The sequence below is a fragment of the Ursus maritimus genome, unplaced genomic scaffold (genome assembly GCF_017311325.1).
Source record: "Ursus maritimus isolate PB19 unplaced genomic scaffold, ASM1731132v1 scaffold_10, whole genome shotgun sequence".
NCBI classification, from domain to species: Eukaryota; Metazoa; Chordata; class Mammalia; order Carnivora; family Ursidae; genus Ursus; species Ursus maritimus.
The window spans coordinates 67,216,253-67,231,186 of NW_024423344.1; the positions used below are offsets into that span (position 1 = coordinate 67,216,253).

At 51.9% G+C, this 14,934-nt stretch overlaps 1 protein-coding gene across 1 annotated transcript in view; it reads right to left on the reverse strand.

Moving 5' to 3' along the window:
- Positions 1-88: 88 nt before the first annotated feature.
- STK24 (serine/threonine kinase 24) overlaps positions 89-14,934 on the reverse strand; it is a 114,748-nt gene continuing 99,902 nt past the window's right edge. The window contains exons 6-11 of the mRNA XM_040624008.1: positions 13,048-13,233; positions 10,638-10,783; positions 8,869-8,998; positions 7,698-7,766; positions 4,613-4,749; positions 89-1,152 (exon numbers count right to left, since the gene is read on the reverse strand). Of these exons, the coding sequence (XP_040479942.1) occupies positions 1,116-1,152; positions 4,613-4,749; positions 7,698-7,766; positions 8,869-8,998; positions 10,638-10,783; positions 13,048-13,233 (705 nt within the window). The 3' untranslated portion in view covers positions 89-1,115. The remainder of the gene's footprint in view (positions 1,153-4,612; positions 4,750-7,697; positions 7,767-8,868; positions 8,999-10,637; positions 10,784-13,047; positions 13,234-14,934) is intronic.

The window sequence follows — 14,934 nt, forward strand, 5'->3', positions numbered from 1 at the left end:
CACACACACACACACACACACACACTCACTCAACATGACAGCTACACTGCCCTCTGAAGAGCCACGTTTCAAGGAAAAGTATGCAAAATAAGTGTGTTATAAAATTTATTCGTGTAAGCATTCAGACATTTTTAGGTGGGCAAGATGATATGCGGATTTCACTACGAGGCGCGACAGAAAATCCTACTGGGAAGGACGGGAGAGCTGGCGCGGGGCCGGCAGTGGCACGATTTCAAACAAACGTGAAGACGAGAGCACTTCATCAGGGAGAAACTTAAAATAATAATTTAAAGCTTCATGAGGCAAGATATGTTCCAATTTAAAACACTAAGAAATAGTACCATCAAATGAAAGGAAATCAACCTGTACGTGTACCAAAAGGGCCGTCGGGCAAACAAGGGGGATTTGCATTTGCGGAGGTACAAAGAGGAGTGTTCGTAAGAGGGGCATGAAGTAAGATTAATGGCAAACCCTGCAAATACAAAATAAAACCCAAATCACTGACCACAGAATTCAAAATTTACATGTAATAAAGGCAAGGCAATAGACTCAAGTTATGGCCTGTCAAATATTTACTCCACTGACATTATCTACAGAAGCACTTGGCCAATTTGTACACAGTGATTCCTGATGCACGCCGAAAGGGTTTCCGTAAAAATGACGCTATATACAAATCTGTACACTGACCCGCCAGAGCGATTCTCCGTCTCCCGCGGAGGGGGAGTCACCCACTTAAAGCAGGGTACCTGAGACTTCATTTCTTCAGTTGCCTTGTCACGATCCCAAATATACATTTCAGGGTTTGTGTTTGTTTTTAAAGACACTTTCCTTGATATGTGCACAATGGCTAAAATTAAAAAACAAGAACAAGAAAATAAAATGATCGCTTGCAGGAGCCGACCCTCCCCCACACCGCACCGAGCGACTCCGTCTGGCGGAGGCCGGCGAGGGGGGCCGCGCGCCCGGGCCGGTGGGCACCCGCGGCTGGGGAGGTGGGGGGCCCTGGATGGCACGCCGCTGCAGCGGGGTCAGCAAAGGCTCTCGTGGACGTTTTCGGAGGAGGAGGAGGATGAAGAAGAAAAAAGAAAAACAAAACCCCAAATGCCAAAGGAATTTCAGTGGGTTGAAGTTCCTCCACCACTTAGAGAGTATCTAGGGAAAAAGAAAACAAGAGAAACGGAAGTGAATACATGTCATTTCTGTAACCCCCGTGTGAAAAGTCACCACCACCAAAATCCTCGTATTACCAGACAATCCCAGGTCATGAAAAACTAGGTGGAGCCAATATCAATGGGTTAATTATTATACAAGAATTCATAAAAACTAAGAAAATCGTGACTTTGACACCACTTTTCATAGGTTCAATTTACTGGAAGAACCAGACGTATGTAACAAGGAAGGGCGTGTTCAGTCTCTCAGGAGAAAAAAAGATGTGCCTAAAACGATAAATGGTACAGCTTCGCGTACAGTCCACTTCAAAAAATCACAACATCAGCAACACCCGATGACAACATGAGATTCCAGGCGCACACACACTGGCCGGAGTATCAGCACAGGAAGCCCCTACTGGCCACAAAAATGCTGCTCGTGCAAGGAATCCATGTCCCAGGGTTGTTTCGGAAATGTGGTCCAGAGAAGGAGCAACGTATTTCGCACAAAGATGTCTCTTAGGGTTTTTGTCATTGTAAAGATTAGGGAACGACTCTGCTGTCCAACAGCAAAGTAAGGGTTAAGTAAATTACGCAAACCGAATGACAAACAGATTAAGAATCATAATTATACAGGGGGGCCCGGCTGGCTCAGTCAGTTGAGCGTCCAACTCTTGACTTGGCCTCAGCTCGTGATCTCAGGATGGGTAAGTGTATGGTTCGTATTCAACAATGGAAGCCGGCGACCAGCGCCACTGGCAATCGTGCCTGGGCCGCAGTGACGGGGTCACGGGAGCTTTCTGCCGGTTTCTGATAATCGTGCGGTACGGTCCTGCTCTGGAACACAAAGGGCGGGGGTCCCCTCTGCCCAACGTCCCCTCGGCCACCGCAAAACTGACCCCAGCTCACAGGAGAGGGCTGGGGGAGCAACGGCAAACGCTCCAAGCTGCCGCAGCTCTTTTAAGGCCTTCAACACGCTGGGCGCTCGCCCAGAGAACGAGGGATTCCACGAGCTCCTCCTGAAGAGCAGGCTTGAGCCACAGGCCCTAGGATTCATTTTCCAAGAAAGAGAAAAGCCTAAGCCGTGGGCGGAGGCGACGCTGCACAGAAGGACCCACACATTCATTCAAATGAAGACACACACATCTTCGAAAGGCTTTCAACAAAATTCGGTCATTTTTTCTGAGGTGATTGATCTGAAGTAATGCCTTCTGAGCGAAATGGGTACGGAGCAGTGGCAGTGGCCACCGTGGTCTGTGGCATCTCGGCGGGGCACACACAGAAGGAACGCAGGGCACCAGCTAAGGCCTGCAGGGAGCAGCTGAGCACCCCCCGGAGCCAGTCATCTGCTGGCGGGAGAGGACAGCGTGTCTGCACAGCACAAAGAGAAACAAGACGGACGGTCTGGAGACGAGAAGAAAGAATGTGGACTCAGCGTTTCCTAGCGCATCACTGGAGAGTACAAGTCCCAACACGACGCGGACAGTGGCGGGTGCATTCGGACTGTACGTGCCTAACCCTCGCCCGAAACGTGCCAGTCCACGCCGACACGTGCTGCTGAGTGTGAAACACGCCGGGTCGCAAAGACGTGGTGCTAAAACGTATGGGAAATACCCCACGGATAACGGCTTACGCTGACGACATGTCGAAGCCAGACCTGGGATGCAGCGGGTTAGACAATGTATTAAAGGCTAAGTGCACTGTTCCTTGTTTACTGTTTTCTCAGGAGGTAACCAGAAAACCCCAAACTGTGGGGTGTGGCTCACTGGCTGCCAGACAGCGCGGGTACCGACTAGCTGCGTCGGCACCATAGGGCGGGAGCAGAGGGAACGCCGACCCGCCGGGCGCCCTCCATGCCCCGGAGCCGCGGGGACGTCGAGTCAGGTACGCGCGTCGCTGCTGACCAGTTCAGGCAACCTGGCACAGGGGGGAAAACATCGGTCCTAAGAGTGGCCCCACGCAAGCAGAAAACCAAACCCAAAACGAGATCATCACAGCACAGGCTCTACCAGGAAATAAATGCAAGGAGAATGAGGAGTGAAGGGATCCGAGCTGCTCTGAGAAAGGGGAAAAATGGACCATTAAGCTATTACCAAGTAACAGGAGGAAAGCCTATGTGACGGTAAGGGCGGTGTACCGGGATGAAACAGTCACGGACACTAACGATGCTGTGTTAGCAATGTCACTGCACACACACACCGACATACACACGAACTCCGTCACAACTGCGCGGGGGGAGCATCCCGGGGACCTGACCTCTATTTCCTTCTCGCCTGTGGTCTGTGAGCACCGACAGTGCGGTGAGGGGTAATCCCAAAAACATGATTCCTTCGCTTGCGTCAAAAATGAAGGCAGCCGAGTCGCCAGGCTCCGCCGTGCAGCCGGCCCTGGAGAGCGGTCGGGAAGCCGGCACAGCCTGTACACTGCAGCCCGGGAGGAAGGTAAACCTCAGCGTCACACCTAGGTTTTGCCCCCACGCCCCACTTTATCAGGACGCTTTACAGGCCAGAGGGCAGCCCCTTCGATCATCACTTCCAAGGGGTGAAAGCAACCCAACACGCCCCTAACTTCTTTACATGTCGTCAAGTCGGTGTCTCTGGAGAGACCTGAAACTCCTCACTCTCATCACGGCTCGACCGCCCTTTGGAAGAGACGGGACAATTCACCAGGAGGGTGGATTTCAAAGCAATGACACGGCTGGCTTTTTGGGGAGTGATGAAGATCTGGGGATGTGGAGCGGAGCTCAGGTCACAGCTCACCTCCACTGCCCGCAACATCCCCAAAGGACTGCCCTTACGTGGGGGTGGCAGCCGGAGTGACCTCCACAAGGAGACTCCTGGAACAAGCCTGAGAGTGGTGGGGGGAAGCCCGACCATCCCTCCAGCTTCCTCCGCAGGCCAGAGCCACCAGCAGGGCAGGCAGCTGCCACAGGCTGGTGCAGACCGAGTGCACGGCCGCCACGACCAGGCTCCCAGGAGTGAGGCAGACGTGAGAACCAGCACAAGCCACGTGACAGAGAGAACGTGCCTGTGTCCTAACTCACTGAGCCCTGACTTCTGGCATTCTGGACCCGACTGTGAAAGCGGAAAAGCACACGGAGAGTCACAAACGCGTGCTGGAGGAGCACAGTCATCCTGGGCAGAGAGCCGGACGGCGTCACTAGGGGCAGACGGGTGTCTCGAGGTCACTGGGTGTCCACACGACAAGAGCTACAAGCGCACAGTCTGTGGTCCGCCCCCATGGTTCCCCAATTCCTAGCATTCCTTCACGGTGATTTCTAGAACTCAGAACTAAAGTCTGCTCTGACTGATTCTGCTTCAACCGTGTGGCCAGGAAGGAAACAGCCAGAGCCCAGGAGCCAAGCGCCAAAGCGACCGAGGACTGCCGAGCAGCCCCTTGGAAGGCCTAGGAAAGGCGGGGGGCAAACGCGCATGGCCTCGACCCGCGCAGCACTGGGGCATTACCTCTGCAGCCGCTGGACGAGCTGGGCCACCATGGTGTCCGAGATCCCAGGGCAGGCCTCTTCCGCCAGGTAGATGGCCCCTCGCAGTTCCTCTATGGACCCCATGTTACCTCCGCAGGCCTGGCTCTTCTCCTTCAGCTGCAAACACACAAACGGGCAGAACAGCATGACCCACACGGGCACAGGAGTCGAGGGACTCCTTGAAGGAGGGACGCGAGGGTGGCCCCACTGTCGCCCTGGGCGCGCCACTCCTGGCGCAGCTCCTGCTGGCCTGTGGGCCGCTTGCGCCCCCGGTGAGCCGCTTCGTGAGGACACGGTGTGGAAAGGGCATTCATTAGACCCAAGTCACTGCCTTCACTAGGAAAGAACGGAGACAGCTAGCCTTCTGTGCACCTTTTCAAGATCCCAACGTGACAACTGTCCTCTCTTCTTCTTCCACTTCGACCTTCATCTATACCAGAAAGACAACTTCCCAATGGCTCAGCTCTGGTCTCCACAACGAAGTTGCACCGTGGGCCGCCTCCGGCTTCACTCCCAACGGTAACAGGTCGGGCCTTACGATTCCAGCAAACGGCCTTGTTGGTCCAGAGTGCTGTGAAAATACTCTAGTTCCTGCTACCAAGCGCCCCCCTCCCCCGCTAAATTCTGGGAATCCAGTGTCCCTCCTGGCCCCTCCGCCCCCACGAGAAATCACAGTGGGGTCCTCGGGCACTGCCTCGGGTAAGGCGGATGGCTCTAAGTCCCCCTCTGGGAGGGATGCGACTAAAGATGCCGCGGGACAAGGGCAGCCATTCAGTGAACAGGCAGCAGACGTGACTGAGCCTCCCAGAGCAGCAGCCCCTCCTCACTGTCGCCTTTAAATCATTCACATTTAGCTTTGGCTCTTCAAGCGAACACATCACCGCCGGCATCAGCCCCATCCTGACCATGCTGCGCCCTCGCCCCACTAAAGGGACGCTTGCAGGAACGGGGGGCCTGGCGTGGGAGGGGCCGTTGGCGCCCTGTGCTCCCCCGACACAGACTATGACGCGGGGGGCCTGGAGGTGGCCGCCTGTGTCCATCTAGGACTCCCGATCACTTCACTAAATAGAACAGTATTTACGAGTCCTGAGTGCCTAACCGCTGCTAGGTCCCCCGTGTTTCCTACAACGGCCTCCCTCCCCTGCCGCCCTGCCCTGTGACCCCAAGCCCCCCTGCCCAAAGCTGCTGCTGGATGGGCTCTATCGGCCCCTGACAGGAGGGAGCCACCCGCACGCACGCTCCGATGTCAGGGACAGCCTCGCGTGCAGACATGGGGATAAGGATCCTGTATTGCTGAGTTTTACCAGAATTACATAAAATGACGTACACTGAACACTTCAAACACGCGGCTATCAAGTACTACTGATAAAAACAGGTAAGACAAGACACCCGTGAGTTTACCTTTAGGTCAGCAAAAAAAAAAATCAAAATGGTATTACACCGAGGATTCATTCGCTCTAAATAATGATTTCAGCACAGTTTCTTCATATGCCCAATAAAAAATACACGGCTTCAGACCAGTAAGACGTATCTACGTCACTTTCCCTAATGGCCCGGCCGACCCTAGTGCAGTGCCCACGGCAGGATCACAGGAAGGCACAGGAGCTCCCGAAAACCCAAAGGACCCCTCTCCTAACAACGTAAGGAAGAGCAAGATGGTGTCTGATGGACACAAGAGGCAGAGCGCAGGTACCCAAAGACGCTGGCCGGGGGCAAAGCCAGGGCGCGACACAGGTGCCTCCACCGGCCCTGGGTCGTTTAGTTTTCCATCAGAAACCCATGTGTTCAGCGGTTTCAACTCCGCACCCCGGGCTCCAGCACAGCCCCGGCCGCCAGCTGGGGAGGCAGGGCCCTCAGGCTAGCTCATGAGGGCAGACACCGGCCAGGGGACGGGCTGAGAGCTGGCCGAAGCCGGCCTGGACACCCCAGGGCCCTGCCACGGGGAAGACACAGTGTGCCTGAGGTTCGGGCCCCACAGAACAAGGGGAGGGAGACTGTGTGTACGGCACCTCCCACCTGAGCCCACCGACCTCAAGCAGGAGGATTCCCGGATACAGCCTGGCCCTGGAGAGCGCCGTAAAGGCAGCCTGAGCCGGCGGGGTGGGGGGGCTCAAAAAAAAAAAAAAAAAAAAAAAAAAAGACAGAAAGGGGTATCTCCAACTTCTCTTTAAATCATCTACTTACCAGAGGAAGGATAATCTTCATTTTCGTAAAATTTGTTCTTGAAAACATCGCAAAATGCAGTATGCCTAGTGGTACCCGCAGAGGCAGGGCGCCCCCCGCCCCGAGAAGGAGCAGTGGACCAGCATGTGGGTGACATCAGTCCCCGTATGAGGAACGACCTGGGCTGCTCAGCGGGGAACCGGATGGCCCAGCTGGTAAGGGGACCTCTCTGGGATTACAGTGAACTATGGGGGCACAATGGGACAAAAGAGGTCTCTGGGGAATATGATTTCTCCTTTAAAATAAAATTCTGGGGCGCCTGGGTGGCACAGCGGTTAAGTGTCTGCCTTCGGCTCAGGGCGTGATCCCGGCATTATGGGATCGAGCCCCACATCAGGCTCTTCCGCTATGAGCCTGCTTCTTCCTCTCCCACTCCCCCTGCTTGTGTTCCCTCTCTCGCTGGCTGTCTCTATCTCTGTCGAATAAATAAATAAAATCTTTAAAAAAAAAAAAATTCAACTTTTTACATTGCCATAGATTTGTCTGAGGCAAAGCAATCAGGCAGCACCCAGATTTTGCAGAAAGCAGTACAAAGGAAGCTAAAAATCACCCTGGGGACAGGCGGACTTGGGTGGGGCCAGTGCACTCAAGGAGGCGACACAATGACCTTTCCCAGGAGGCGCTGGCAGAAGGCGGTGGGCGGGACAGCAGGAGAGGTCCCCGGAAGGTACTGCCCAGTGCCAGCTGGCCTCACGGGACCACGACGCCTACTCTCTGCCTACTCGGGCCTGCCTGTTCTAACTTCCCAAATTCGACTGGGCACATGTCGCAGAAAGAGGACCCGCTCCTCACGATGTCCCAGCCACGCCCCGCTGCCCCCAAACATCAACTGGGTATCTTACCTCTGCAAACAGAGGAGAAATAATTGTAGATAAACACTGAGAGAAAGGCCTCTTTGGGATGTCTTTCATCTTAGGGAAGAAAAAAAGGTAATCAGAAGTAAGTATTTAATATTCACATCACGACAATTCATAAACTTTGGACATGCACCATGCTACCATGGCGTCTAAAATGCTCTCTATTTGCTGTGATATCTTTTTTTTTTAAGATTTTATTTTTTTAAGTAATCTCTACACCCAGCATGGGGCTCGAACTTACAACCCCAAGATTAGGAGCCGACACCCCACTGAATGAGCCCGCCAGGTGCCCATCTGCTGTGATAACTGAATGGGACTGTCGCACGGTGTGTCGCTAGACTGCAACATCTCCTTGGCAGTGGTGTGCCAAACTCGTGGAGCTGGGCGAACAGTGTCTGGACTCCAGGTGGAAAGACCCAAGCGTCCCTTGTACAGGTGCAGGCGACACTGAATCGCACTCCTGAGCTGTCTATGTAGCAGGGCTTGACTACCGAAACTCTGGAAACAGAAATCAGCTCAAAGCGGACTGTTGCAAGTGACTGTCTAGGACAGGGGCCTATTTTCTACTTTCACAATCTCTGTAATAACTCCCATCTGCTTATCAAAGCAAGACTGGTAGGATCACCAGGGAGCAGACAGTGGTCCACGCTGCCTGAGAGAAACTACACCACGGTGCTTTAAAAGCAACTCTGAAAATACAGTTTTTCATAAACTTAAATAGGCATAAAATCAGTTAATCAAAATAAAGTTCCACGTAAGTATCAAAAGCACTTCGTTTGTTTTTAAGATCCTTAAAACCGTAATCCCCAAATTCTGGTATCTCTTATGAGTAATCCCAATATACAAAACAGAGGAGATTCTGTCCAGAGAGCCTGAATGTCACTTCAAGGGTAAGACTCCCCGCCCCACGTGCAAGCATCAGGAAAAGCCAATGCTGCGGGGGGAGGGGCAGCAGGCTCTGCAGAACAGGAAGCAGCCCCGTGGTACAAACCCGAGGCTGGATTCTCGGATCAGACTCCCAGGGTCATCAGACAACCAATCTCTTATCTGTGATGGACAGAGAAATCCCCCACCAGGCTGCCATGAGGGGGCCCCACGTCGGGACCGTCGCTGCCAGCCAACAGGCGTCCGTCGCCATGGTACGAGCCAACGTTACCTTATTTCTTTCTAAGTCCGAAGGCTGAAGAGCTCCGTTCTCAAGACTCTTTGGATCTTTCTCTCGGATCGTGAAGATCCAGTCCCCAGAGTCACTGCCTCCAGAGGCCTGGCTGTCCGTGTCTGTTTCCCTTCGGAGAGAAATCAGGCGGACTCCGTGAGCGGGCACGCAGCCCTGTGCCCGAGGAGCCCCGCACACTCCGCGGCCCCGCCCATCATCCCCTCCAGTCCCTCTCGGGACCATCACAATGAGGCTCCCTCACGTCCCACGGTGCCAGCCGCATCCACAGCCTCCAGCCTGTCTCCTCGATCGCAGAGAGGCACCTCTGCGGCAGGACAATCCTCCACTCCGCTGACACCCCTCTCTGACGTCAGCTTCCCTCCCCAGGCTCCTTCCCATCAACACTCCCACCTGCAGCCCTCTGCTCCCACAACACAACGGCCCCTCCAGGCTACAGCCATCCCCCAGTCTCGTTTCTTGGGTGTGTCGGTGACACTCACTGCCTCCATTTCTTACCTTCTCCTCGCCCCAAAACCCACCCTGTCCCTGCAACTGCTGTGACCGAGGCCGCAGATCCCCTGCACACCACTGCACAAGGGTGTTCCCACTCAGTCCTTCACCTGCCTGAGCCCTGAGCCTCGATGTTCCTGCTTGTCACCCCTCCCTTCTAAAGTCTGCACCCAGATCGCCCCTGACGTGGGTCGTCCACAGGTCTGTCCTCTCTGCTGGCACTTCCCAGCATTCGGCCCTTCACACTCTTCAGATATGCTCTGGGTGACACTGTTCATTCTCATGGCTCCAATGACCATTTAGCATGATGACTGGAAATCTCTCCCGGCTGCCCACACGCCTCGCCTCAGGCCAAGCTCGATGCCACTCGACACCAGACGCATCGTCTTGGATGTCTTGTCAGCAATTCCAACATGTGCCACCCCAAACCCAGTTTCGTGTGCCCCGGCCTCCTCCCCGCCCTGCCAGGCTGCTTCTCCAGACGGCCTGTTCATCTTTTCATCCCCACTGCTGCCAACCCCATCTCTCCATGTCATGATCTCACAACTTCCAGAGCCAGTGGTTCTCACTTGTGGCTCCTGGGGACCCTGAAACACTTGGGTCTCACCCCCCACAAATTCTGATTCAACTGGCCTGGCGTGTGGACCTGGGCTGCTGGTCGACTCGGACTTCTTGCCGAGGTGTGAGGGGGAACAGAAGGGGTGCTACAGATCAGAACATTTCAATTCGTGACACCTCCCTAACGGCCCCTCTCTTCACATCAGAGAAGGTGGCCCAGCTTCCTGCACCCCGAACACCAAAGCTCCAAGCCCTCATTCATCTCTTTAGCTAACGGAATTCCAAGATGCTTAACTTGATACCGGTTTTTAGCAAGTAACTTCTGGCATGGAGCTCTGACAACCCTAGCATCGACCACAGCACAACACAGAATCACAAAAACATACATTTGTATCTTAAAAAAAAATACATTTAAAGCAGTTACATCTGACCAATATTTTAAGAGCAGGAAAAAGAAAGGGAAAAGGAGACCAGGTCTAGTTGTTTATGCACGGTTCCATCACACAGATTTTTCCTGGAGACTCCACTAGCAACAAAAGGGGCTAAAAAGGCCCGCAGATTGTCCCATACTGACACAAGAATCACCACCAACCTGGATTATCTAAAAACAAATAAACAAAGAAATCCACAAATAACAACAAAAAACCCCACCCCAAATTAAGAGCGAACAAACCCTGCACGCCCAGGCGGAGTGGACTTACGTGTCTGAGTCCTCAGAGCCGGAGTCCTCGTGGCTCTGCTCGGCCTTCCATCTCTTGTACCTGTCGATGAGCTCAGTCAAGTAGGATGTTTTCTTTGCATTGCGTATTATAAACTTGTGCTTCAGTAACTCCTTAGCGGTGGGTCTCTGGAAAACAAACCGCCAAATAACACAGAAAGCAGGAGATGAAGTTCCCCGAGTTCTACCTGATTCCACCCCAAAGGACAGACTTCAGCCTCAAAAAGTCAGACACCCACGCTCACAAGTAAAGACTGAGTTCTGCTTCAAGGTCTAATTTCCCCAACAAACACCAGGAGTCAAAGAGTAGTCATCCGGCACCCATGGGTGGGATTCCACACGTATAGTGTGGACATGGCATTTAGTATCTAATTCAGTCCCTAACATGCTACAGGTAACCAACCACCCAACAAAAGCAAAAAACCTTTCCCTAGAAAGACGCACTGACACAGAAAACGTGTCAGAGAATTTCAGAGATCACTGAAGACAGCTAGAATATACCTCCTGGTTTTTATAAAACGTTTTATTACAAAAGCTGGCCAGAGAAAACATGTGTTCTGTGTCACCTTGTTAACTTTCTATATTAATGTTTGACTCCACCCCCCAAAAATAGTAAGATGTTAACTCGGATACATCTAGAGGAAACTAGACAGCCACCCAGAAATACCCCTTTCTTTGATGCTGGGTGGGTACCTGAGTGCTCTTCCCTCCTCATCTTCCCCAATTTAGAAATGCTGGCTTCCCCAGTCTGTCTCTTCCCTGGGATTGGGGTGAGGGCCTCACCCACGTCCTGGGCTCCGTGTGGCCACAGCCACACAGCACACTCTGAGGTTGGCAACTGCTTTCCCCTTGAGGATGGCAAACCCAATTACAGGGAGCATGCTTCCCAGGGAGACCGAGCGTAGCCCACACGAGAGCAGACAGCAGGAACACGCAAACACCACCCGTGAGACTACGTTCCCACCTGCTAAAGCTGTATTCACGGGAGCCAGCCATGTTTCTCAAATTCAAGCTTACAGAAAACCTGGGTCACCTCGGGTGAGGTCTCACTCCCTCACTCAACTCCAGGCATCTCAGAAGCGCTCAAATTCTCAGCCTCTCCCCCTTTTCCTCAGTGTGCTTGGGGTCCTGGTAGGGGTGCAGATGTGTGCACTGGGCAAGTATGCAGATACAAGAAATCGGTTTTTAATGGGAAGACGTGTACACGTGGGTGTATCTCCTTGGGTGTTGCCACACCGCACCTAGGAACTCACGTCGTAACAGAAAGCTCAGAGCGTCGTGGACAGACAGGACGACAGCCCACACCGCTGGACGCCTGACGCGTTAATAAAGCACGGAGCTGGTGAGCTCAGGCTACGTTCCCTGGAGGTTCGTAGAAAATGCTGCATCCCCCACTTCATTCCTTTACCAAAACTTCACCAAAACTAGCATCGTATTCGAAAACCACGGCGTTCTTGTAAAATTAGTCACCCATCTTTAGATAAGAGTTCATAAAGAAGGGGATTCAGCTTGGCCTTCATCCAACGCTGCTAGAAGATTCAGGAACAAACCAAGGACATATGGTGCTCTACGTAACACCAAAATACACAGATAACTTTCAAAGATGTGTCCTGATTCAGAGAGAAAATTCGGCTACAGCTATATAGGGCTCCTGCCACATGGCTCTGCCAAAGTCAATTATACACAAAAAAAGAGTAAAAAGGAAGGGGTAGGAGGGCAAGGTGGGTGGTTCATTTATATTTTTTTATTTGTCTTTTCTTTCCTAACACAGGCCAAGAAGAAACTGAAAACATCTACTTTAAAGACACATTTAGCCATTATTTTTCTGGCCAGACTTTGCAATTACTAAAAACGGCTAAAAATAGCCTGACCTTTCACTATAAATATTAAAAATTTACGATTCCACATAAAACATTAAGGAGAACAGTCTTCAAGCTCAATGAGGTATGAGATGCTAGGAAATTTGACAAAAAATAAGTAGATTTCTGTTTCTTAAAAGATACACAATAAAAACATTTGCGGGGCACCTGGGTGGCTCAGTCGGTTAAGTGTCTGCCTTTGACTCAAGTCACGATCTTGGGGTCCTGAGATGGAGCCCCAAGTCAGGCTCCCCACTCGGTGGGGAATCTGTTTCTCCCTCTTCCTTTGCCCCCCGCCACCCCCCGTCCCCACTTGCACACTAGCTCTCTCTGTCCCAAATAAATAAAATCTTGGGAAAAAAAAATTGCCCCTCGAATCGATCATATCCATTTAAGAAAAAACAAAACACAAACTGAGATCATGAAGACAATGGTGACTATGGCAAGAGTGATGGAAGAAACTGCAGTAAGACGCATCTAGACCAAGTCTGGCCACACAGAAAGAGACGCCCACCCCAAGCTCGAGAAACTCACAAAGCTTGGCTCCTTATTCAAACAGGCTTCAACAAACTCCTTGAGGGGTTTGCTGTAGTTTCCTTCCAGCGTGGGGGGATTGTTCTTTGGAATGAGGAATAAAACCTTCATGGGATGCAGCTCGGAATGAGGGGGCTCCCCTTTTGCGAGCTCGATGGCTGTTATGCCCAAGGACCAGATGTCTGCCTGCAACAACAAAGCGTTTTTAGAGATACCAAGAAGGAATACATTCAAATACACATACTTCCTAGAAAAAGAAATACATCTCAACGTACTTCTAACGTTTTGAAAAAGAGAATTATTTTTAAGTGAAAACAAAACCAAAAAAAAGGCTTTGGTATAATTTCAAAATAGGCAACACACAGGAGAAAATTTAGTACACAGAACATCTCCTAGCCCTGCACTGAAGGCGGCTTTTACGATTACTCGTCTTTCCACTTGCTGTTGGGAGTACGAGGCACTCCCCGTTAATTTAAACCCCAGGAGTGACGGGACCGTTCACTAGCAGCGAGCAGAGAGGGCACGTCTGGAACAGAGGGGTGTTTTGACTCACCCCATCAAGCCAGCTTACAACAAGCACAGCTGTGAGGCCGAGTGCAGGCACACTGGTCTTAGAGACTTAGGTTTAAACACCAGTTCTACAACCACAGTCTTACGACACTAGACAAAATATCTCACCGGGGTGCCTGGGTGGCTCAGTCGGGTCCAGCTCTTGGTTTCAGCTCAGGTCATCGTCTCGGGGTCATGAGATTGAGCCCCATGTCAGGCATGGCATGGAGTCTGCTTGACAGTCTCTCTCCCCCTCTCCCTCCCCCTCCGCCCCTCCCCGACCCACACTCCCTCACGTGCGCGCTCTAAAATAAATAAATAAAATCTTAAACAAACAAACACCTTAACCTGTGGGCCTAGTTCCCTCATCTGTCACAGATGCAGGGTAGAGCAAGGTACCCCAGAGTGCCCAGAACTTAAAATGGGTTTCTTATGGAAATGTTCACACACACACAGAAGTGGAGAATATTAACTGAATATTAATAGAGGAGATTATTAATAGAATTAACATGATGTTAATGATTGTTAACAATTTGCCATATGGGCTTTGTCTGTTCCTTGCCACAGTGTATTTAAAAGTCAGTCAAAGACATCGTAACATTTTCCCGTGACTACCTCAGCTTCTCAGTAAGGATTCTGAACCACCTATCAAGACCCAAAATCAATAATAACTTAATATGTTGTAATAGTTAGATTTTCTCAACTCTTCAAAAAAGTATTGTCATGGTCAGTTTATTGATATCAGGATCCACACGAAGCCGCCCTGCACAACTTTTTTGCTCTGGTCACTGTGCAGGGGAAACCTGTCGAAAGTCAGAACCTACTCGATCCCTCAAGCTCACTCTACAGCAAAGAAATGGAAAGGCTGAGACACTGCTTAGGTCACAGCGGGACCCAGACATTTCCGACCTTCAAAACCTGCTGTGTTTTCACAACCCTGGTGAGTCGAGAGACGCTGGCTGTCTCCCCGCCCAGCAGCCCGTGGGGTCGGTGCCTACCACACGCTCTGTTTCTTCTGTTCTCAGTGAAAACGGGTCTGTCAGCAAGTCTTGTTCTAAATTGTTTGCACGAAAGGGATCAGACTAGAAGAACCAGCATCAGGAGTCCTATTACTATCTTCCTTCCCTTGGCAGCTGGGACCCTGCGTTAGCTTACACGTGTATTACTTTTAAAGTCAGTAAAAACATGACTGATCCCAGAGTCCCTGCCCCCAGGAGGAGGAAGGTGGGATGCTCAGCAGGCGAGCGTCTGGACCGGCAGCAGCAGGAGGGTGTGAGCAGGTGGGAGGGTACAGGGAGGGCAGGACACAAGAACAGAGAAACGTGCAGCCCTCGCGTG